Source organism: Acartia tonsa, chromosome 7, assembly GCF_053477335.1.
Source record: "Acartia tonsa isolate MP-2025a chromosome 7, ASM5347733v1, whole genome shotgun sequence".
Lineage (NCBI taxonomy): Eukaryota > Metazoa > Arthropoda > Copepoda > Calanoida > Acartiidae > Acartia > Acartia tonsa.
The window spans coordinates 13520794-13545313 of record NC_137266.1 but is presented as its reverse complement, the minus strand read 5'-3'; the positions used below and the strand labels follow the sequence as shown (position 1 = coordinate 13545313).

The 24520-nt window shown below is 32.2% G+C and overlaps 1 protein-coding gene across 2 annotated transcripts in view; it reads right to left on the bottom strand.

Moving 5' to 3' along the window:
• The window catches only part of LOC145324889 (glycine receptor subunit alphaZ1-like), a 64496-nt gene that overhangs the window by 3661 nt on the left and 36315 nt on the right, over nt 1-24520 (bottom strand). Inside the window, exons 9-16 of one of the 2 annotated variants that reach the window (XM_080167603.1) lie at nt 21857-21951; nt 20314-20394; nt 17458-17504; nt 15730-15823; nt 10625-10687; nt 9914-9990; nt 672-745; nt 161-217 (exon numbers count right to left, since the gene is read on the bottom strand). In XM_080167603.1, coding sequence (XP_080023729.1) covers nt 161-217; nt 672-745; nt 9914-9990; nt 10625-10687; nt 15730-15823; nt 17458-17504; nt 20314-20394; nt 21857-21951 — 588 coding nt within the window. Of the gene's footprint in view, nt 1-160; nt 218-671; nt 746-9913; nt 9991-10624; nt 10688-15729; nt 15824-17457; nt 17505-19422; nt 19504-20313; nt 20395-21856; nt 21952-24520 lie in introns of both variants that reach the window. The other variant, XM_080167604.1, reaches the window with a different exon arrangement.

Below are 24520 nucleotides of genomic sequence, written 5' to 3'. Positions count from 1 at the left end.
GTTCTCCTATACAGGAATAACTATTTTTGGAGAGGTTAAATCCACCCTCCCAGAAGAAACTCATTATAAAACTAAAATCTTAAATGGAGGGTTGACCCAACCATTCAACCCTTCCCCCAGAAAAGAAAAGAAAAATGGGTAAAAATAAAGGATGATGTACCTGTCAACTTTTACAAAGTTTGGACCACAAGGCTCGGGTTCTATCTCTGGTTCCTGACAGGTATAAAACTATAAATGAATGAGTTTATAGTTTAACGGATGTTTATGGCATGCTATAGGTAAGAGTTTTTGTCTGAAGCTTAAGATCTCATTAGCTACTGAACTGGTTGTATTTTCATTTTTGGGTAGGCTTTACTTAGCTCCCGTGATGGTTTTAGGTTATTCTATTTTCAGATATAAGTTTCGGAAAGGTTTTAAACTAATTTTCTAGTCCCCTCTGCTTTGAATACACAGCCACGAGAGGCTATGGCCCGGCCTAGCCGCTAGTAAAATATTATTAAGCCATAGCATCTTAGTAACCCCTTTTAAATCTATGATTGGCCACACCCACAAGCAAATAGCTTAAACACAAACTTCCTATTTGACAAAATAGTAATACCATTGATAGTTTCAAACATGCATTGAAAAAAAAGCAATGCAAATCTACATCAATTATTGTATAGTTTTCCTGATGATGATAAGAAACATCGTTGGTAGAATTTTCTGTTGATGCAACCTCGTATTTAAAGTTCTCTTTACATACAATCTAAAAATAAAATAAAAAAAACAATCTAAAGAATAATTATTATGTAATGCTTATGTCTTATAGGTGAGTTGCATTTGGAATGAACAGTCAACTTGGCAACTCAGACAACCAACCCTTTGATTGAATGATATTTGTCTGGAGATCCTAACTTTGCATGTTAATGAGCTTCTGTTTGGGGCTATTGCTGTAATAGTTTCAAGTTTCATTCATTTTTAATGTTTCAGATTTAATATTAATGAATTATTTCTTTTATTGATAAATATTTGTTTTTAATATTCTATGTACTTCTAAGTACTTCAAGTACACGACAAAAAAATGTCCAAAAGTTTTGTGTAAATATGCAATAATTCATGCATCATATGGCATATACATATTCAAGTCTTTATGAGATATGATAACGCAACAGCCGCTGTTTTATGTTTGCGGCTCTTCGCCGGCTGCTGACTGCTGAAAAATTGTTTAATTGTTTAATATAAAATGGCGATTTTTTATTTACTATCTATCATCTATTCTTGCCGCCATGGAGGAAGATTTAAAAAGATTGTAAGGCTTGCATGCAATTATATCTTAGTTTAAATTGAAATATTCGCAATTTTAATTAAGGTTGCCTCAAAAAAAAGGCCGCGGTCATGAATCCTTGCTTATAATAAATGATATAGATATTATGTTTCGGAAATTGAGTAAAGTGTTTCCATCCATCAAATATGGATGTGTTCAAGTATCTCAAATATTTACATGCTAAATTTTATAAAATTTACAGAAAAATATTTGCAGACTTTATTAGTAGCAAAGCTGCTCTTTAATTAACTTTGTCTCTCCGTCAGTCTGTCCGAAAGTCCGTAGCGATTTCCTCAGCTACTAGCTAAGATAGACAGCTGAATTTTTTTTGAAGATTCCTTAAAGCTCTTAGATGCTAGACTGGTCGCCAAAAGATCGGTTTTGGAATGGGGCTAGTTTTATTTCTAGGGGGCCAATTACTTTCAAACTAAATTTAAACATGGGATGATATACCATCTACCTTGCAAGGTGCTAAGAACGCAGCTTCAAAAACAAACATTAACAACGTTGAGATTTCATGGCTTTTTGACTGAAAATCTATCAAAATTTTTATAACTGTCCTTAAATATTATCCAAAATAAAATTTATCTAATGTAGATGTGCATTTTTCTTAGTACTCCAAGACGACTAGTTTTAGTGAATGTTTATAAGTTGTATTCATTTAGTATTTTTATACAAGTTTTAGCTTCTAAATTTAATTATCTGAGATATATTAGCAACAGGGCTCGGCATTTGAGCGTCTGTCTCCTGTAAGCCTCAGTGAAATCAATCTTTTAATATTCTAAAAATCAGCTGAATATTTAAAACTGACTCAAATATGGCAATCCCTCTTTTCAAAATTTTTTTTAAAGCACCCAATCTTGTTTAAATTTGTGGCTAACACGCAGCTGCCGAGCCATGATTAGAAGTATATAAGGTCCTAGGACAAACGCAGGAGTCACAAACGTCGGAGTGGACACTTATCCAAACCTAACCTAATTTAGTTTTCAGTTTTAGTTTTTTAAGTGCCTAACCCCTGTGGTGGGCTTATTTGTACATTCATATCTTAACCTAACCTAATCTGTATAAAAATACTTTTAAAAATTTAAATTTTAACACTCCTGCGTTTGTCCACTGCGACGTTTGGGACGTCTGTGTTTGCCCTGGAACCATATATCATCTTATAGTGCAATCAAAACCTTTCTCTTGCAACTAAATATTTGTAAATACACAAGAAACTAAAAAAATGTTATTATGTAGTGCAGCAATAAAAATCCAACAAATTTTAGTTTTATTGCTTATTAATCACTGAAAATCTCTTTATTATTACAGAGCTCCTTATATATGTTTATTGACAGTGTTCTGCAAAAAAGGATATAACACTAAACAGTTGGAGAGTTAAAGGATTGCCCGACAGACACTGGTAACAGAGATGCTTCACTACTAAGAAAGTTGTTGATATTTGTGCACAAGAAAAAAAAATATATTTTTGCAGGAAATCTAAAAAGAAACTGTAATCTAATTTTGGTCCTATTAGAAGGAACAAATCTGATATTATTTTGCAAAGAGTTGCTTTATGTTTTGGTGTACAACAATTTTAGCACAACTTTTAAAGAAGCAAAGCTGGTGCTTTCAATCAAAGATAATATCAAGATCTAAACCCCTCTCCCAATATCTTTAAAATAAAATGAGAATAATGTGGGGATAATTTATTTTCATATTAATTTCCCATTGGGCCTTACCTTGCGGTCTTAACCCTAAGGGGCAACCCAGTACCCTACATAAACTTACCTGAACAAACAAACGAAACTCATTCTTTGGTATTAGGTCTATTTGCTAATATGAATTTACACCTTATTTGTGATATATTTTCACTCATAGGTTATAGGAAACATTAAATTATATGTTTTTGGAAAAATAACAAAAAAGTAAGGTAAAAAAAAAATATATATATTATATATCTATTGATAGAATTGCTTCTCATTGAAGCGTTTAAAACATCTTTGAATGAAACGGCTGCACCTTACATATAGGAGCTCTAAATTTAAAACTAAAGAGTAAGACGCTCTCAAAGCTTCAATTTGAAATTGAAATCTTAGTCTTCAAACAAAAAAACAAAAAATAAAATTTAACTTACCCCCCCAAAAAAATTTTACCCTGGGGGTAAATTTTGGGGGGGGTAAACAAATTTTACCCCTGCCAACAGATTTCAGGGGGGGTAATTACCCCCCCCCCCAAGCAAATTTTACCCCCGGGGTAAAAATATTTGGGGGGGTAAAAAAATTTGCGGCGCGCTTCGCGCGCCATTTTACCCCCCCAAAACCGAATTACCCCCCCCTTAAAAAAATTTTACCCCCCCAAAATAAAAAGCTTAGACGCCCCTAATTCACAATTAAGTTTAGTATCTTTTTAAAGAAAAATTGAATAAAACTAAAAAAATGATATTCAAATTTGTGTATGTTTTTATTTAATTTACCAATCCTTTGTTTTTAAATAGATTATTTTATCAAAAATATCAATTTCACTACAAATGCATATCATATGAAAAAAATGTTGAAATAGTCCATTTTAAATAATTTCTATGTGTTTAATAGTTATCGATCGCATCGTATTACAGACAGCTTTCCGCGGATGTAAATATGAAAGGTTAAAACCAGTTTTGTTAGGCCGGGGCTTCAGGTAATACAAAAAATATTAATATTATGGCTTTATTAAAATGTTCGTAATAATTTTGGATAAAATACATGGTATTTCAGTATTGCTTAGAACCGGTTCTCTTCTAGCGGATATTAATCAGGTTCTAACCCATATTGGAATATCCATATAAATGCATGGAACGCTATAAAATTAAAATTTAAGTTAGTTAAGCTTACGGCTTACATCTAAATATAATTTCCTTTTATATACAAAAATGCACTCAGCTATGCTAAATTTTTTGTATTATTTTAGGAATTTTAATAAAAAATGAATTTCCTATTTTCAGGATTGTATCATGATGTTTGATTAAGATAAAAGTCATGCACAATTACACAAATAATTAAAATGATTCAGTTTCGAAAAACGAAAATTATGTCAACTTTTTTATTAGAATGCTCGACTGCATTTGCTGAAAATTAAACAATATCGAGCCCAAAAATCTTGAATTACATTTTATTATTTAGCCTTAAAACCGTGTAATATTTTCTCTTTTTAATTTACTCAATGTTTCAAATAAATGCTTTCAAACATTTATGGAATAAATTTAATATTGAAATTAAATTCACATATGATTGGAATGATAGAGAGAAACATTGACAATTTCTCTAAATAAACAAAAAGAACTTGTAGCTGTAAAATATTTTGGTCAGTTTCATGACATCGCCTCTTAAGGGGCGTTTCGTCATATTTTCATAGTAGCTTTTCTCCTATTTCTAGCCCCTGCAGGGGGCTCTAATCCTGCGGGGGTAATTGCCTAACCCTGAGGGGCAATCATTAACATTTACCTAACCTATCAAAAGCTACTGTGAAAATACGACAAAACGCCGCCTAATTAAGAATAGATGTCACAAAAACGACAATGCGCAATAATTTTACACAGCGTGCACAGCGATACATCAATGGAGTATAAAACAATTACAGAGTGAGAAAGATAACATAACTTTTGTGTCACTTTTGAGGAAGACGATTCCCTTTTCTTCCATCTCTTTTGAAGAGATTTCCCCCCCTTAGTATATATAAGTATATTTTACTGTCTAATGTCCCCTTCTTTTAAGATGCTTAAAATTTAGCTTTTTCGAGAAAAATTCCGTAATTCGCACGTAAATAATTTAGAAAGATATGAGATTGGACTTTGAATAAAGATTTCCCCTAAACTTTATATACAAGTCTATGGCTTGGTAACTTTAGATTGTTGAGTAATGGGGGGGGGGGGGGTGAGATTGGGAGAGGGCATCAAAACAAGAACAATATTCTCCCAGTCTCCCACTCAGGAATTATATTTTGTCTAGTGTCTTGTTTCCGTATGCCTGCTGTAGGAGAACCTTTCAAACAATGATTCGCTTTTATAACCTTGTTAAATTATTCGGATCTACCGCAGTTCACGGTAAATATTGCTGGTAAGCAATATTTCCAAAAATCTATGAATTTTAAAGGCTGCTAGCTGCCAATCGGCTGAACGTACAGATCATACCCGCACACCATTTTAAGCGGCATAAGAAGGCCTACAAATAATCTGGAATAGCCAAGATCCAATTATACACAGGGAAAGCTTCACTGAAGAAAAACGCGTAAAATAGGTCTTTTTTCGCTCATTTCTCTGCACTGCGAGATAATTATGCATTATTGATTTATGGCTATTCCAGAATATTTGTAGGCCTTCTTAAAAGGTCGCTTAAAACAGTGTGTGGGCATGATCTGTACGTTCAGCCGTTTGGCAGCTAGCAGCCATTAAACTTAATAGATTTTTGGAAATATTGCTTACCAGCAATATTTTACCGTGAACTGCAGTAGATCCAATTATTCTTCAACTACCCAACTTCCATTGTCTTCAATTTAATAAAATGGAACACAGGATTGAATTCAAAGTTTTACAAGTATACATATGTTCAAAGTCAGCATGACATTTACAAAAAAAAACATTCAGTGGGGACAATAAAGGTATAAGTATAGATGTATAATCAGACCTTTTTCGTCTGCTCACAACTTGGTTTCTGTTATTTTGCTGTGTTTATATTTCTGACGCTATTTACAATACGAAATCTGGACAGGGTCCCCGGTCTATGGACAGAGTTACATATAGCTCATGCCCCATCTATTCTTTTAGTTTAATTTAAAGACATATTACCAGATATTAAGCAATATTTGCTTAAATGTTACATTCAGTGGATTAATGCTATATTTATTTGAATAAAATAGTTGTTAGCTCTTTAGTAGTGCTGCGCTATTTATGGAAATAATTTTCCTTTGTATTTATATCTTTATCTATTACCTACCCATATGTCTAAATTAATAAATTACAAGGTAGCTACGCAACTAATGATTTTACATAACTTTGTTTAATCAAAGGTTATTCATTCATAAAGGTAATTTAGTTTCAAATTTAAAATACATGTTTAATTATTCAATTTAAATTCATAGTTTATATGTATGTAACCATTTTATAGACCTTAAAATTCATTTAAAATATGTTTTTAGAGATTTCAGAAGTATTAAGAAATCTTAAATAATTTTTTTTATGCCCTTAACTATAGATATTTGAGTTTAACATTTTATTTTATTATTTTTCACTGGTTGTTTTAATTATTTGACAAAACATACTAATTATAACACGAGACGTCTGTTGTTAAATTAATCTAATTACATTTGTTATGATAACTATCTTCAATATCAGCTAGACTACTCCATGAACTAGATATTTTCGTTGGTAGTAGAAGTATTATTGTTCCATCTTTATTCAAGAGATTTAAATTTTTTTTGAATTTGCTTATCTAATTTGAATTATGATGAAATTATTATTTCTCGTATTCATTCAAATCCGGTGGATAGGAACCGGTTCTCATCCATACAAAAAACTATGTCTAGCATAGTATTATATCCAGATTTCTACGAATATAAAAATGTACAATCATAAGATTAATACCAGTTTTTTAGCCGGTGCCTTTGGAAACTCGGGGCTAAAAAAACTAGTTTTAATCCTATAATTGTACATTCTATATCCACGGAAAGCTGTTTATAATACGATGCGAGAAATAACTATTAATTTAATATTATCTAGAACACTAATTACTAAGGAATCTGTCTAATTTTACTCCAATTAGATTTGTTATTGCCGCGCTACTTTGGCATCAATCGATTCATTTTATAATAAACAACTTCGGGTATAGTCCCTTTCGTGGCAATGCCTCTTAAGGGACGATTCGTCGTATTTTCAAAATGGCTTTTGATACTTATTTTAGGTTTGGTTTGGTTATATTGGGTTAGGTGATTGCCCCGCGGGTTTTAATAATTGGCTCCGCAGGGTGAAAAACCCCTGCAGAGGCTAGAAATAGGAGAAAAGTTACTGCAAAAATACGAAGAAACGCCCCTTAAGAGGCGTTGCCACGAAAGAGACTATACCCATAACTTCTAATAATTTTTTAGTTACCACCAAACAATTTTATTTTACTTTTTTTTTACCTCAACTGTAGATAGTGGTTGTTGCTAAAACATGAATATTTTTGCTATGATTACTATTCTATATATGTACAGTTTGTCCGTTTGTATATTTCACATTTTACGATAAAATAAGCTATAAATGTAATATATTGACGTTACCTCCGAAAAATTTGCTTTGATATTCTTAATTCTGACTGTATTATACTTTGCTGTGATATTTCAATTATTAATATTTTTCCTACAAGTTATTTAATTCAGCCATCATTTAATTGATGTGCATTCATGCTCGCATATTAATCATTTCTAATTGGTGTTTCACTGTCGTAAAAATACAAATAGTAACAAGGATGACGACATCCATAAAAGCGAAGCTCTGAAACGGTAGGACAAATGAACGTTGACACTTGTATAGTGTCAGAACTAAATAATCAGGATATAAATGTATAAAAATCGAACTAAACAAAATTGTAAGTAAATCTGCTGGAAAACTACTTGAATACAGGATATTGTTTCTTTACTTACATTTTTACGACTTGATTATTGAGATGATTTGCTTAAAACAATGTACTTTGTTTTCCTAGGAATCAGTATTCCAAAAATCAGATCAATCAGATAATTTTACTACAAAAAAATTGTTATTAAAAAAGTAAAAAATCAACAAGTTTAAAATGGACGTATGGATTTTCTGGTAACGATTATCATTTTCTGCTAACTCATATCATCATGCAAGTTTAAAATCGATTGGACAATTCTAACATGCCTTGATTAACGAAAAGAGCTATCCGTTACGTACGGACGGACGGATGTACGGACCGACCCTAATAATAGAAAAGCTTCGCTTTAAAAGATAATTGAAGGTGCTGGATGACTATTTTAAAGCAGTTCTTATGATTAATGTGATACATGCGCAGAATTGAATTTGGTGTCATAACTATTTTCAGGGAGGGAGAGGACACTGGAATGTTAATTACACTGGTACTCAAAGTATTATGACTAATTTATCTAACTTGTTTGCTTAAAAACTTTGATTACTTTTATTGGTGATAAAAACATGTTTCCAAATATAGAAGTTTAAAAAATTTTTAGTGAATATTTTTAATCTACAGAAGAATAATTTTGTTTGTCATCATTGGACTAAAAATTAACGTCCATTGTCTTATCCCTAAATATCCTTGTATATTTTTGAACCCAAAAATGTTTGAATATGCCACTTGAACTAATTGACTAGACAGAAATGATTATGAAAGACAGGGAGGGAGGAGACATTGGACTCTAATTTATACTTTAATCCAAAGTTTACAAAACACGTGAAAAATGAACGTGTTTGTGTTTTGGTTGGTTTTAAGAATGGCCCAATTTTTCCACCAATAATTTAATGTACATAAAAGTTAATTGTTTCATCAAGATGTGGGGTGTATAGATTTATTTTCCCATGTCCCATCCCTTAAGATTCCTAATGGAAAAGGAACCAATTATAGAACTGTAATATCCCTCAAATGGACTAGTGGACCATACTTATGTCCCCATCTCAATTTTTTTTTGTAGCGAAGGTACTCTGTAGGTTACATTCTCTGTCTCTCTCTCTCTCTCTCTCTCTCTCTCTCTGTCTCTCTCTCTCTCTCTCTCTCTCTCTCTCTCTCTCTCTCTTTTCTGTCCCTCTATATGTAATGTATAGTTATTTTCTTCCTTGTTTATAATCTATTCTTCTAGGTTCTCTAGCACTGCGGAACTCCTCTGGACTTAAACTAACCTATAGTCAAATCTAAAAAAGGACTAAAAAATACTTTTTCTATAAAAAAAGGTAGCGATGGTGTCCCATCTAAGAAAGGAAAGATATTGTAATATGAATATGCAAAAAAAAGTGGTTTGACCTATTTCATCCAAGTTTTTAAGGGAATTTATTATCTAATTCAATAAAAAATCTTCAAAAATATTATATGGAAAACCCCGCAACAGATCTGTGCATTAAATGAACCATATTTGGTAGGGTACGTGGAGAAAATATTTCTAGCTACTTTGTGTAATTGAATATTGATATATTTAGGACAGGTATGGGTATTTGGGAAAACAATTGATAGATCAGGTTATTGAAAGCGTAATAAAAACAATTATGTCCTCAAGAAGCGCTACATTCGATAAAAAGCTTGAATGTAAAACTAAAGAATAGAGTTTTAGAATGAATAAAAATAATAGAATTTTGTAAGCTGTAATTTAATGAAAAATCATGACAACTTGTTAGCTAAAGTACTTTTAAGATGAAAGAAAGTGATATATGGACATACAGACGGTTTTATTTTAGTCAGTAGTTGCGCTACTAATAACCGATGAACTTAGTAAAACTTCTATTTTTTGTATAAGTTGAGAATTTTGTATTATATTTTTTTTGTTAATGTATTACAATTAACTATTCTCTTTTTCATTTTAAACCAAGGTTTTCGCTAAAATAATTTTTCTTTTTGATTATACATTTCCTTTACAAAAAGCCATGTATGAGCCTACCTTTACTTGATTATTATGCCTGGTTGTGTGTCCTGAGTGGGCTTCCTTCTGTTTCTGCATCAATATTATAGCATATTCTAAATTAAATATATTTATCAGAGGTTTCCCTGAAAGTTTTCAGCTAGCAAAGAACCCCCCCCCCTTTTTATAGATGAATTGAAAGGGTGGGGGGAGAGGTGTTGTGTGTGTGTTTGTGTTTTACCTAAGGTTAGGTTTTATTAGGTAAAGTTTAGCCCCGCATGGTTAACGATCAGAAATGTTAGGTCAGGCAGGGTTAGAGCCCCAAGGTTCAGCATAAAAAAATACTCCCTCAACCTCCTTATTTTTTTATCGACATTAGAGAAGAGAGTCAAAGAATGACAGACAAACTGATCCACATCCTGACACTTTAATATAAGAAGAAAAAATCAAAGATTTTTTAACCTGATCTTTTCAAATTTTAAAATCTACTTAAAATAAAAAGAATTAAAATATGTAAAAGTGTAAGCTGGGAACAATTTAATTCTCAGGAACACTTAGTTGCTGATAAGTTAAGAAATGAAACTTATTTCTACAAAAATTAATTTAGAAATTTTATCTAGAAGAAAGAACTTTAAAGTAATGTAAATACTTAGCCTACGAAATATTATAGGTCTATTTGGTCTATTATCATCATAGTCAACGAAAGATTATATAGTTGCTTTTCTAAATAGAATAAATATGGAAACTTACCCACGAGAGCTCCAAATACGAAAAGAATACATGATAACATCCAGCATTCTATGGCTGTTAAACCTGAACAATTTTATTTTTAATAAGGATAACTTTATCTATAAATAGCACAGCAAAAATAAGCTTTGTCTATTCTAGAGTGAAGAATATAAAACAATGAAACATCAATATATTTATCATTAGATTAATTAGTTGGTTTATTCCTTGCATAGTCCGAAATTTTCAACCAATCTTTTTATCTACAAAAAGGGAAATTTTGTTTATCATCATTTGGGATGTAAATTAATTTATTATTCATCATGTGAGCCAGATCGGGGTGAGCCAACTTTCCACCAATGAGAGCACAGCATTTTATGAAATGCCGCGCTGTGATTGGCTGAAATTCGGCTCACCCCGATCTGGCTCACCACTAAAATGATTTAAAGATCCAGCTCAGGACTTTTATATTACACCTTCTCAGTATAGTATATAACTGAGTTTACAAAAAGCTTTTCTTTTAATTAAAGACAGTTTGACTTATTCAAAGCATTTAACGTTATATAGACTCAAAAGATATCAAAATCTACACAATATATATAAAATATTGGTATTTGTGGGTGTGGTGTTTTTAACTTTATGTTTAGATAGATAAAATTTGATTAATGAACTATTGACAATATAAATGTGATAGAGAGATAGTATGAAATAAAGTAAGTAAGGTAGACACGGTCATCCCCTTTCAATCTAATTTAAAAATAAATAAGGAATAAAAGGGTGGGATGATTTCTATGAGAGGGTTGGAGGTTCCCCTCCCCCAAAATAGTTTTTTTTTTGTATAATTTCTCAGAACTAATAAATAAGGATTAATATTATGCCGCTAATGTTTTCTGCAATATTCATAGTTTTTTTTTTCTTTTTCTTTAAAAGGGTAATGAGCGTAAAAATGTTGATTACAATAATCCATTTATGTCTAGAAAAAGTTGTTTTGTTCCTGTACAAAATACAGGTTAACATAGAACAATAATTACAGTAGAACAAACAAGTATGACAGCATACATGAAAGCGTAGATCTAAAAATTAGACGGCAAAACACAAACATTAACACTTGTAGAGTGTAGGAACTTAGTACGACTATCAATTTGTAAGTCTACAGAAATTATTATTTTGGTTAAACGTTTTTTAATTCGTAAATTGAAAATATAAAGAGGGTTGGGTGAGTTTTTGTTTGTTTGTTTATTACTTTAGGTCAGATTAGTTCAGGTTATGTTAGCTACTGGGTAGCCCCGCATGGCTAGTGCAAACAACAGGGGACATAAAAAACTAACCCACTCCACTTATTTATAATTTTTTTCTTCAAAATATGGGGTCTCTGTTCCCGACATGCACTTTGTTGGGAAAGCACCCCGAAAGCAACCTGACCAATGATCTATAGTAATCAATGGTAGAAACCTTTGATTATATGATCCTGTAAAGCAAACAGATATAAAAGAAATCTTTTTACGATTACGCACTGCAGTCAAAAACTTTTTAGTACACCTATGCTACCTTTTATTTTGCATTTGTGCAGCTACTCTTTAGATTAGTTTGTACTGCTATCATACATTTACAAGAAGTTAGCATGATACAAAAATAAATTTAAAGATATCAAACCATTGCATGGTAGCAATGTAGATACAAAGAAAGAAATTTTTTTATGTTTAAAATATAAAAAAGTTCTAGTCTATAAGGTATCTATAATAAGTAGAATAATTATAATTTGTTTTTAGTTTTGCTTTTTAGAAAGCAAATTACAAAGTGGTAGGATCTATTTGATAAAGGCGTAAGATGTTTTTTTTTATTTGAAGCTAAATATCCCGGAAGGGGCTGGCCCGAGCAATTCAAGATTTTCAGGGAACCCTCATATATATCTTAGTGTTGCTGTATTCTTTTTAATAAGCTTCAACTAGTTCCCAGAAGGTTTAATGCGCTTTCATTTCGTCTATCTCTTAATTCAATGAAGCTTTAAGATATTGTTCACTGCTGATTGGAATGGGCTTGACTCTTTAGAGAACATAGCTGCTTGTCCTACGGATCCAAAAGAAAGAAAAATGACCCCTCTTAATATTTATTTAAAAATAAAAACCAAAAATGGGAAGAGGGGAGTTGGTAAATATAAGGTATGAAATTAAAACTACACAGTGGGGGGGGGGGGGTTAGAGGCCTTCCCACCACCTATTTGGGCGAAGAGCAGCTAGGTATATTATAATACAATAAATTTAAAGTTGTGCTTTATTAACTTAGATTGTTCTAGTAGACAAGAATGGTGCAAACAATTTCAAACTTTTATATTACCCAAGAAACTAATATCAACATCAGATAATTATCTTTTCACCCAGGCGTGCCAGCCGCCAAAGTTTCCTAAGGAATGTTTAAAAAAAAGTATGACAAGACATAATCCATAAAAGCTAAACTAAAACGGTAGGACAAAAGAGCCTAATAAATAGAATTTTAGTTTATAAGTCTTAACAAAATTGTAAGTAAATTTATTTTAAAAATTGCTTAAATAAGGGACACTTACATTTTGAGGTCTTCAATATAGAAAACTTTGCCTTTACCATTGTACCTCTTTGTCCTAGTAATAATAATTCCAAAAATCAGACAAATAGAATAATTATATCATATTTAAATCGACAGGGTAATTATAACAGGTCTAAATTAAAGAGCATTTCAATTTGCTTATGAACGTATGAATAACGCCTAACTATCCAAATAATTCGGACAAATTGAAAAATGTCCACTATTCGACTTTGACTTACCAACGACAGGAAAAGTTTTCAAGAGGGTGCATCCACCTTCCTTAATTTTGCCACGGGGTTGGAAAAAAAACCCTTCTATACGCCTCTGGTTTTAACACATACTGACGCGGTTATAAGGCCCCCCTTTAAACGTTTTTAATTATCCCCGTGTGTTGAAGTAAAACAAGGAAATAGAAAAAGGTAAATATAATTTTGATTCAAGGAAAAGCTAGTAAAACGTTTTATTACAAAAATTGGTGGTTCCCCTCAAAGTTCCAAATGAATCAGAATCCCTCCCCCCACCCTCTACCTTATTTAGAGGAAAAAAGATTGAATTAAAATTTAAAAAGTATTTTTTATTTGTTAATTTGTGTTTTAGGCATAAGAAAAGAAAAGACTAAACCTCAAATTCCTCCCCATTGTAAAACTTGTTTTTTGGGGTAACTGAAAGGGAAGTGGGTAAGAAGGGGGTAGAAAAAAGGAAAGGGGGTTAAGAGGAAATTTTCACTTAGAATTGTTTGTCAGAATAACATTCCTTTACCCTGATTCCAATGAATCAAATAGGATTCAAAATTTTACTTCTAAAACTTTAAAGCAATTAAGCCAAAATTGAACCTATTATTTTATCGGATAAACTTTGTAGACCGTCAAATTAATATGATAGGAAATATGGATTTTTTCATAGCGCTGCTGCTTCTATATTTATGCTAAAAATATTTTTCATCCGGTCTACATTATTTTGGCTCAAAATTAAAAGAAATAAGGATTTAATAAACCAGAAAATGATCACCTAGGAAAGTAGAAGGATTTTGAAGAGGGTAAGATAAATCGCCTCTAGAAACAAATGATCCCCAAAATTTTGTTTTTGGTTGTTCTTTTAGAACTAAAATTTAATTTTGATGGTCGAGTTCCACCCCTCCCTCTACAATTAATTGCCCCTATATAGGCATTTAGAGGCGTAGCCGCTATTTTTTGAAGATTCAATTAGCCCAAATAAAAAAAACAACAATTTAGTACAATGAATTAAAAATTTTGTATAAAGTACACTTATGAATTTGAATACTAACAATTGTAGAATAGATTCCATATCAAAATTTACTTTAATCCGCAATATAAAATATGGTGTATCTTGAAAAAGTACTTGGAAATTTGCGCAATTGGTTCTAATTATTGTCTTTTATTTGCGGAAACTCTTGAAAATCCAATATTATACAAAGTTGGAGAGAGATAGCACAGTGAGGACCTCAATTGAAAAGAGAGAAATAGAGCAAAATATATATCTAAAATTATATATGATGATACCATCTTACTCTTTAGCAGCAATGCTTCTTTATATTTAAATACTTTTGTATAGATATCTATTCATTCACAGTTTAAGAGATATAATCAGAAACTAAAGAGCAAAATTGTTTAGAATTAGGATTTAGGAAAATTCTATTGACTCCAACCCAGGTAGATAAAGAAAATGGCCGATAAATTGGAGTGCATTCCTAATGATGATACAAAAAATTATCCCTTCTGCAGATTACAATTTGTGGTTGAAACGTTTGGACACTCAACTTAATGAACCAATCTGTAAAAATTTCCCAAATTAGTGAGTCCATGAATAAAAAATATTTTTTAAAACCTTGGAAACTAGTTTAATAAACAGCCCAATGTCCCCTGCGCCCACCCTATATCCAAAAGAGGATAATATGAAAGCCGAACTATAATATGAAACCCAACGGAAGGTCCTGACTGTAACAATAGTAAAGTTGAGCAGTGCGGTTAAACAGATGGAGAGAGAGATAGAAGTGAGTGGGAGATGAAATCAAACTTAGATTTCAAGTATGTTTATTGAAACCAAAGGTAGGGCACGGCAGCTAACGGCTCGGATTCAAATTGTTAAAGGTTGTTGAAGAAACAGATTGAAAAATAATATGCATTAATTTTTGTGCTGGATAAACAATTAGAAACAAATATAAGATCCACTAAAAATGGTTGGCGCAGCTTGCTAAAACTATGGTTAAAAGCGATAGCAACTGCGGATATTAGGCCCTGACCAAAGGTTTCTCAACTTTAACCAACGCACCATTAATATGCAGATACTAAAAAACTTTTATCGGGCTTATTATTTGTACTTTTGTTGCCTTTAAACATCTATAATTTACTTAAAAATGCATGGTTAGTTGACTCTTAGTTCAAAAGGGCATGGCCTAGTGATTCTGATTATTTTTAGGCTATTTTAAATTGAGATGGTACATTTTTACTTTTTCCTGTTCTAAAAGAAATTAATTTGACAAGGAATAACAGCAATATTTAGTGAAAAAAATCTAAGTTTGTGATGAATATTAATGAATAAATTAATTTTACCTTCGGCCTTTGGAGTATTGCTTGTCACTGTATTGAAGATATTCACCAAAACCAGGAATAGAGTTACCAGTAGAGCCATTCGACCAGGGATAACCTAAAGGTAAAAATATGAAATTTATTATATGAGAAACCAGTAAAACAAGTACACCAGGGATAACCTAGTGGGGATAATATAATCTATATTATCAGAGTAACGAATATAGTCATTTGACTAGGATTAACCTATGAACTATATGATTTGAGTAACCAGTATAGCCATTTGACCAGGGATAACCCAAAGGATAAAATATGAACTATGTTATCAGAATAGCTAGTAAAGAAAGTCGAATAGGGATAACCAAGCGGTGAAAAGTTAGAATAAGTTTGAAAAACTTGAATGCAAACATAAAAATTCTTACCCAGTTCATGCTTATGTATTGGTAAAAAAAATTGACACTACTGCATGAGGCAATTGAAGTTTAAAAAACTTTAGTATATACATTTGATATGGGCCCATGATCAGGTAGTGCTAAAATAATGAAATGGTGGAGGAAAGCAGGTTTATCATTCAAAGTATTTTATGTACAGTTGAAAACAAAAATGGATAAAAAAGTTTAATTTAAATTTTTTTATGCATAAAAGAATACGGTAAATGCAATATAACTAATCTCACTTTTTCTAAGTGTGCATTCAATTCTGACCATTTATCAGGCATCTAGGGGCTTTATATTAGAATGATTTAGGAAGGGTTTCGAAAATAGTCTAAAACCATTACTGGGTCTATGTGAAGCTTCTTTTAATTGGAGAATTCAATTAGTTATTGAAATTATAAGCTCCAGAAATTTTTTTTTATATAATTCATCTTCATAATTTGCAGAATTATTTTTGGCTTTTTTTTTGCAAATATGAAACACTATGCAAATTTGATGATGTGCAGAAGTGTATACACACCTTATTTCTAACATTGAACTAGATAGAAATAAATTATAGTGCACATTTACTTTACTGGACATTACAGCAAAGAGTATGGAATAATATCAAACCTTTTACCAGCATATCTACTCTGCAACAATGTTTATACGTAATATGTATACTATATCCATAATGTTGTTAGTAGATTTTTAAAATCTAAGGTCATTAAAAATTAATAAAATTAATTGACTAGTTGGGTTTAATCCCTTTTGAGGGGTATTTCTTCGTATTTTCATAATAGCTTTTCTCCTATTTCTAACCCTAGCAGGGGCTCTAACCCTGCAGGGCCAATTGTCTAGCCCTGCGGGGCAATCACCAAAAAAACCTATCAAAGGCCATTGTGAAAATACGACAAAACGCCCCTAAAGAGGCCTTGCCACGAAAGTGACTATACCCGACTATTTTACTCAAATTACATAAAAAAAAACAATAAGCAGGACAGATAATTGAAACTTGAATGTTATGCCTAGATTTTAAAGAACCTTTTTATTACAAAAGTTACTCTATTTAATATTTATTCATTGCATCATATCATAGACAGCTTTCCATGGATATTAAAATGATAAAATAACAAACCAGTTTGGTTACCAATGAGTTGCTGAAGGCCTAGGATAACAAAACTGGTATTAATTTCAAGATTTTTTTCATTTTAATTTTCGTAGGAAGTTGTCTGTAATACGATGCTGTACATGATTTTCAGGTATTGCTGAGAATCGGTTCTACTCCAGCAGATATTAATCGGTTTGGAAGCCATACTGGGAGAAAACAAATACTTACATCTGGAGGGACCACAAAACTGATCCAGGAAACTACAACGAACAACCCTAAAAAAAACATAAATTGATAAAGATTTTTTGGAGCACTACAGTCCTATTGTGTAGACTAGCAGCTACGTCCCTATAGGTCTCTAGTGCACTAGGTTAGGAATGGGATGGTGGTGGGGGTGAGGGTGTTTTAGCTCCCCCCCCTCTAATATTCAATTTTGATTTTTTTAAATAAAAAAAATTCTAGAGTCTATATCTCTTTTTATAAACAAACTTCTAAATTCAGCTTTATAGCTGGCATATATGATATTTTCTTTTTTGGATTGTATCATGGGATTGTTTTTTTTCTGTTATTTCAATGTTTAAACAATGGCAATAAAAAGTAGATCATCGAATTTCAATACCTGTTTTAAAGTTGATATTTCACGATGTTGTGTTAGTTTATGTCCCAAAACGTATGGAAGCTGGTAAAGAAGAGGTTAAATTTAAACATAACCTTGGCCGAAGTATCCCGATTGATTTCATATTGCGTTCTAATATGACGTCAATCGGAAAGGTTCATCCAAACGTTGTAACATTACCATCTTCAAGTTTAGAATATCGATAAAAAAATCAAGAACTTTAGCTTTCTGGAGAAATCAGGGAGGGAAGGGAAATTATCGCATTGCTTAGCTCAAAATCAAATGTGGATTAAATTATCATTGCTTAGTTCCAGACTGGATAGTGTCCAAACTTTTCAATCTATTCTTTTAATCTACAGAAGGTTTAATTTTGTCCATCATCATTGGGGATATCAATTAACCGTCCATTGTCTTATCCCTTAATACCCCTGGTAGAAACGTAGAATTGATTATTGTATGATGACACAAATATACCTAGGGTAGCCTACCAATTTATTGAATTCCTATATCCTATACCTATTTGACACTCCAAGTAAGGATGCTAAAATAATAACTTTTGTTACATTTTCCACCTTCAAATGCGTTTTTTATACCATACTTGGGGCATTTATTGTTTTCAAACTGAAAAGTGCAGAGAAATTTGACAAGGGAAATTTTTTAACCCCTTCTTGCATTTTTTTTGAAATCCCCCTTTAAACCTAAATCTAGGAGGTGAGCCTTAGTTAAAAAATTGTCAAGATAGTGTCCAGAGTCCCTCAATTGGTAAATTGACTCATAGCACACAAATTTTTTTTATCTTGACACCCCCCTGGACTGTAATAGGGGGGTGCATACCCTTTTCAAGGGGGGTTAACGGGATGTAGGGATTGAACAAAAACATACCAACCCTCTTGCCAGGGAGTGTATACACTCCCCTACTGAACGCCTCAGTTTCCAAACATCAATTATGTAATACAAAATTTTACTCTTTTATCGTGATTTTCTGGATTTTTAAAAAAAATCTAAAACTAGAAGATTTACAAAATTTAAAAATTTTGCTTTTATATTTATTGTTATACATTAATATTAGAATTAATAAGTTTATTATTTAAAGGTGAAAAACATATAAAATATATTTGTTTGATTATTTTCTTGTCTAGATTTTAGCAGCACTCTTCCAAAATTTAAATTTATTGAATATATTTCCACCATAGTCATTTGTATTTGAAAACATAGAAAATGTAGGCTTTCAGTGGATATTTGGTTCAGATTGATTAAATTGAATCAGGGGAAGGTTGATAACAACACTTATAGCAGGTCCCAAAGGTATTCAAAATATTGAAGCCAACCAACCCATTAATTGCCCGAACTTTATCTGGAAGTCTTACCTTAATACTGATTCAATAAATTTTACTCAAATAAAACAAGGTGTATTTATATAAGGGACCCTAATAACCACATCCAATTTTTTACATATATTTATTACTTAAGTCCAGGTTAGGTTAGGTTATGCTGGGTACATGGTAGTCCTAAGGTGATAAGATAATGTGACACGTGTCTTTTCAGGGTCATCCTGAAACCAGCCACAGAAATATTACCTGAGGGTAGATAGTAGGTGATAAGATAATGTGACACGTGTCTATGCAGGGTCATCTTGAAACCAGCCACAGAAATATTACCTGAGGGTAGATAGTAGGTGATAAAATAATGTGACATGTGTCTATGCAGGGTCATCTTGAAACCAGCCACAGAAATATTACCTGAGGGTAGATAGTAGGTGATAAGATAATGTGACACGTGTCTATGCAGGGTCATCTTGAAACTAGCCACAGAAATATTACCTGATGGTAGATAGTAAGTGATAAGATAATGTGACACGTGTCCATGCAGAGTCATCTTGAAACCAGACACAGAAAAATTACCTGATGGTAGATAGTAGGTGATAAGATAATGTGACACGTGTCTATGCAGGGTCATCTTGAAACCAGCCTCAGAAATATTACCTGAGGGTAGATAGTAGGTGATAAGATAATGTGACACGTGTCCATGCAGAGTCATCTTGAAACCAGACACAGAAATATTGCCTGAGGGTAGATAGTAGGTGATAAGATAATGTGACACGTGTCTATGCAGGGTCATCTTGAAACCAGCCACAGAAATATTACCTGAGGGTAGATAGTAGGTGATAAGATAATGTGACACGTGTCTATGCAGGGTCATCTTGAAACCAGCCACAGAAATATTACCTGAGGGTAGATAGTAGGTGATAAGATAATGTGACACGTGTCTATGCAGGGTCATCTTGAAACCAGCCACAGAAATATTACCTGAGGGTAGATAGTAGGTGATAAGATAATGTGACACGTGTCTATGCAGGGTCATCTTGAAACCAGCCACAGAAATATTACCTGAGGGTAGATAGTAGGTGATAAGATAATGTGACACGTGTCCATGCAGGGTCATCTTGAAACCAGCCACAGAAATATTACCTGAGGGTAGATAGTAGGTAATAAGATAATGTGACACGTGTCTATGCAGGGTCATCTTGAAACCAGCCACAGAAAAATTACCTGGGAAAAAAATTAAATTATTCTTAGAATTTATTAAACTTTTCTTCCATTTGCCAACTTCAAAAACTTTAAGGAGTAAGATAAAATCTTGCTTAAGTTGTACAAAGTAACCGTGTTCAAACATTTCATCCAAAAGTCTTAATGAATGTATATAAGAAGAAATTTTAAACGTATCAAAGGGGGAAAATTAATTTACCCTCTAATATGCTATCCCTTAGATTTCTGCCATAAAAACGTGATAAAAAAGGGGAGATGTGTCCCTAGAGGCCTCTAGGGGTTCTTGTGGAGGGGTAGGGGATGGGGAATTCGACCTTTCTCCACTTAGATTTCTTGGGGAGTACGGTCATTTTTTTATAGGTGTGATTTATCTTTGGAAGGTGGTTGTACCCTTCCGGGACCTATGGGAAGCTACACTGTAAAAGAGAACCATATCGGTTAAGCGGTTATAGATATTATTGGGTACAGACACACTGACAGATGACCATCCTATTAATTTTATATAAGGATAGAAGGTTACGCTGACATTCAAAATTACACTTTTTATTGATGGACTACGCAGCAAACACAAATTATATTAAGGAAAAAGGTAAATCAAATGTGAATCAAATCAAAATAAAAGTAAACAAATCAAATCAGAGGAAATAAAATTTTAGGTTTGTTTACCTAACAATCGTAAATAATATCATTTTTTCTCTGCTACTCTACAATCAAGTAATTTTCGTTTGTCTTAGATAAATAAACCAAACAAATATCTGGCCTAAGGGCTGGAGTTTCTAGTCGTCTGCTAGCAAATTACTTTCTGTTTCTTTGTATGGACTCAGCTTAGTGTTTATATTTCCGACGTTGTTAGCAGATTTCAAGGACTCAATAAAAAATCGGGACAGGGTCCCCAACATGTGGGCAAGGGTCTATATAGCTCATGCCTCCTCTATTCTTTCACTTTAATCATTCGAATGTAAAGGATAAGCACATGACATATGCAAATTGTTACTCTAAATTATTGATATTGAATGATATAAACTAAGGATATAATTGTCCTTGTTGTATTAAGAATTATTTTGTTACTGTAGATTACTATTGGTGTAATTTTATTTGTATTGTCATGATACTAGAATATCATTATCTATGGTTTATGCAGGGGTCGGCAGCCAAACCGGCAGCCGCTCAGAGGCGTCTGCAGCTGATAGTGGCTGCGCAAGAGTGGCTGCGTGGCATATACGAGGTGCAACCGAGGGGGACTGAGTCTTATACTGGAAGTCAATCTCAATCAAAATCGGGGAGGGGAAATTTTTCCTAGGGCCGATTTCTCTTTGGAGGTTGGTGATACCTTACCCCGAAAAAGTGTTAAACCTTCCCAGGACCCATGAACTCTACATTGTAATTGAGAACCATATCGATTCAGTGGTACAGAGACACACACAGACAGACTTCCTGTTACTTTTATAAATGGATAAAAAATTACCCAGCTCCCCATAGTCGAGTACAAGGTCAGATGGCTCCAGTCTCTCAACATTGACAGCGTAGTCCAACACTACAGAGTGGGTTGTCTTCACATATCTGAACAAAAACATTTTTTCTTAGGAGAAAAGTTAATCTATAAGTATTCCTTCTTCCTTCTACCTATATTAAATATAAATACATTATTATTGAATTTATTCATTATTTATTGAATCGTATTACTGAAAAATTAAAGATCAAAACCAGTTTTGTTAAACTATATTAAGATATGGTTTTTATTTTAATTTTCGTAGAAGCTTTGCTTGATTTTTTAGTATGGGAAGAACTGACTCTAATCCAGCAGATATTAATCGATTTCAAAGTCATACTTGAAGAACTCATTTCAAGTTTTCCCTTTGTTACATATTTAAACTACTCTATAGGTAAAGGCGCTCGCCCTTGTTTCTGAGATATTTGTTTTAGTATATACTAGCAGATACGCATTTAGAGGCCTCTAGGCGCACTTGAGAGAAGGGATAAGGGGTGGGGGGTGCAGACCTCCATTTTAAATTCAATTTCAATAGGAAAAGTAAAGTATCTTATATTAAAATCAATTTTTAAACAAATGAAACTGGGCATTTCTTAATATGATATGTATTTTTCTTCAATCCAATACAAAAGCCGTACTGCTACTCTATAATTGTCTACAGGGCGTTTAAAAAAAACTGCGTTTTCCAGATTTGGGAAACAACCATTAGGAGTACAAAAAAAATAATTATATGTCCATATTCTCTATAAAAATATGCATCGAATTTGTTACAGGCGTTTTTTAATATCTCTTAAAACAACAGCGCATTTTAGAGCCCAAAGAATTCGAAATGTGTGTGTGTTATTGTATTCTTAATAATTTTATGCTATAACGTTGAATTTAATCCTTTTTTTACTTGAAAACAACATTATAACATAAACTTCAAAATAATCTAATAATTACATTTAAAACTTAATTTAAAATGCCTTTTTTTAAATAAAAAATCAATATTCTTTTTGCTTGGATTTTAATTCTTAGTATTAAAATTGTTCATATTCGTTCCTCGCCCCTCCCCCCTTAATCTCTTAATCTCTTAATTTGATTGACAGATTATAAGAGATCATCTTATAAAACATGAGTAATTAATGAAAACGCACTTTTTACGAACAATTTCAAACCATGATAACTTGCTTATTTTTAAAGATATTGAAATGAAATAAAAAGTGACTTGTTTTATTTGTCAATGCACACAGTATTAATAGAGATTTTTTTTCTAAAAATGACTTTGTCATAGAGAAATAGAAAAAACTAAATTCTGAAGAACCTAAAAAGGTCTTTGCATGGAGCCAAAAAAGAAAATATGTAAAAAAAATTCATATGGGGACATTGATTTAAGCTTTTACTACTTTGATATTGTACTTTTGAAACAATATGTTGCAAAATATACAAGTTATTAGTAGCGAAGCTACTCTATAATTCACTTTGTCCGTCCGTCCGTCCGTCAGTCAGTCCGTCAGTCAGTCCGTAACGCTATGGGGGAAATGGGATTTACTCAGCTCCTATAAAAGATAGAATGCTGAAATTTTTTGACAACATTTCCATTATTAAGGACCACAATTGACTATAAAACATCATTTGCGGTCGGACCGATTTTTAGCAGGTTTTAGGCTATTTTTATATTTTTCACATTTTTCTCCATATCTTCAGTGTTTATGGTCCGATTTTCAAAATTTTTTCAATTACAGATATCAAAATTAAATTTCCTGTCGTTTAAAGAAACAATCATGAAGGCCAGACTGCCTTTTTAGCAGGTTTTAGGCTATTTTTATATTTTTCACATTTTTCTCCATATCTTCAGTGTATGGTCCGATTTTCAAAATTTTTTCAGTTATAGATATCAAAAATAAATTTCCCGTCTTTTAAAGAAGACAACCATGACGGCCAGACTGCCTTTTCAGCAGGTTTTAGGCTGTTTTTTTTATATTTTTAACATATTCTCCATATCTTCAGTGTTTATAGTCCAATTTTCAAAATTTTTTCAGATGTAGATATCAAAATTAAATTTCCCGTCTTTAAAGGAAATAACCATGACGGCCAGACTGCCTTTTTGGCAGGTTTTAGGCTATTTATAAATATATTTTACACTTTTTTCCATATCTTCAGTGTATATGGTCCGATTTTCCAAATTTTTAACGTTTTTAAGGATTTAAAAATTAATTTTTTTGTCGTTTTAAGAAAACAACCATGGCGGCCAGACTGCCTTTTATCAGGTTTTTGGCTATTTTTATATGTTATACATATTTCCCAAGATCTTTGTTTATTTTGATCCAATTTTCAAACTTTTATGGGATATCAGTATCAAAATAATTTTTCCCATTGTTATGAGCATCTTTAATATAATTTACTTTGACCATCGTCATCATACAAAATAAAACAAGGTTTCATATTTATTTTATCCAATAAATCTATTCTTGATTTTAGTAAAAACCTTTTAAATCTACCTGTACGTATTCCCATCTACGATTTTTTGTGCTTCGCTACTTATGGATGTTGTCATCCTTGTTTCAATCTAATTGATATCTCATATTCAACATCAAGCATTTTTCCCCTACATGTACCAATCAGTAAAGCCGCATTTTTAGAGATATCAAAAAACACCTT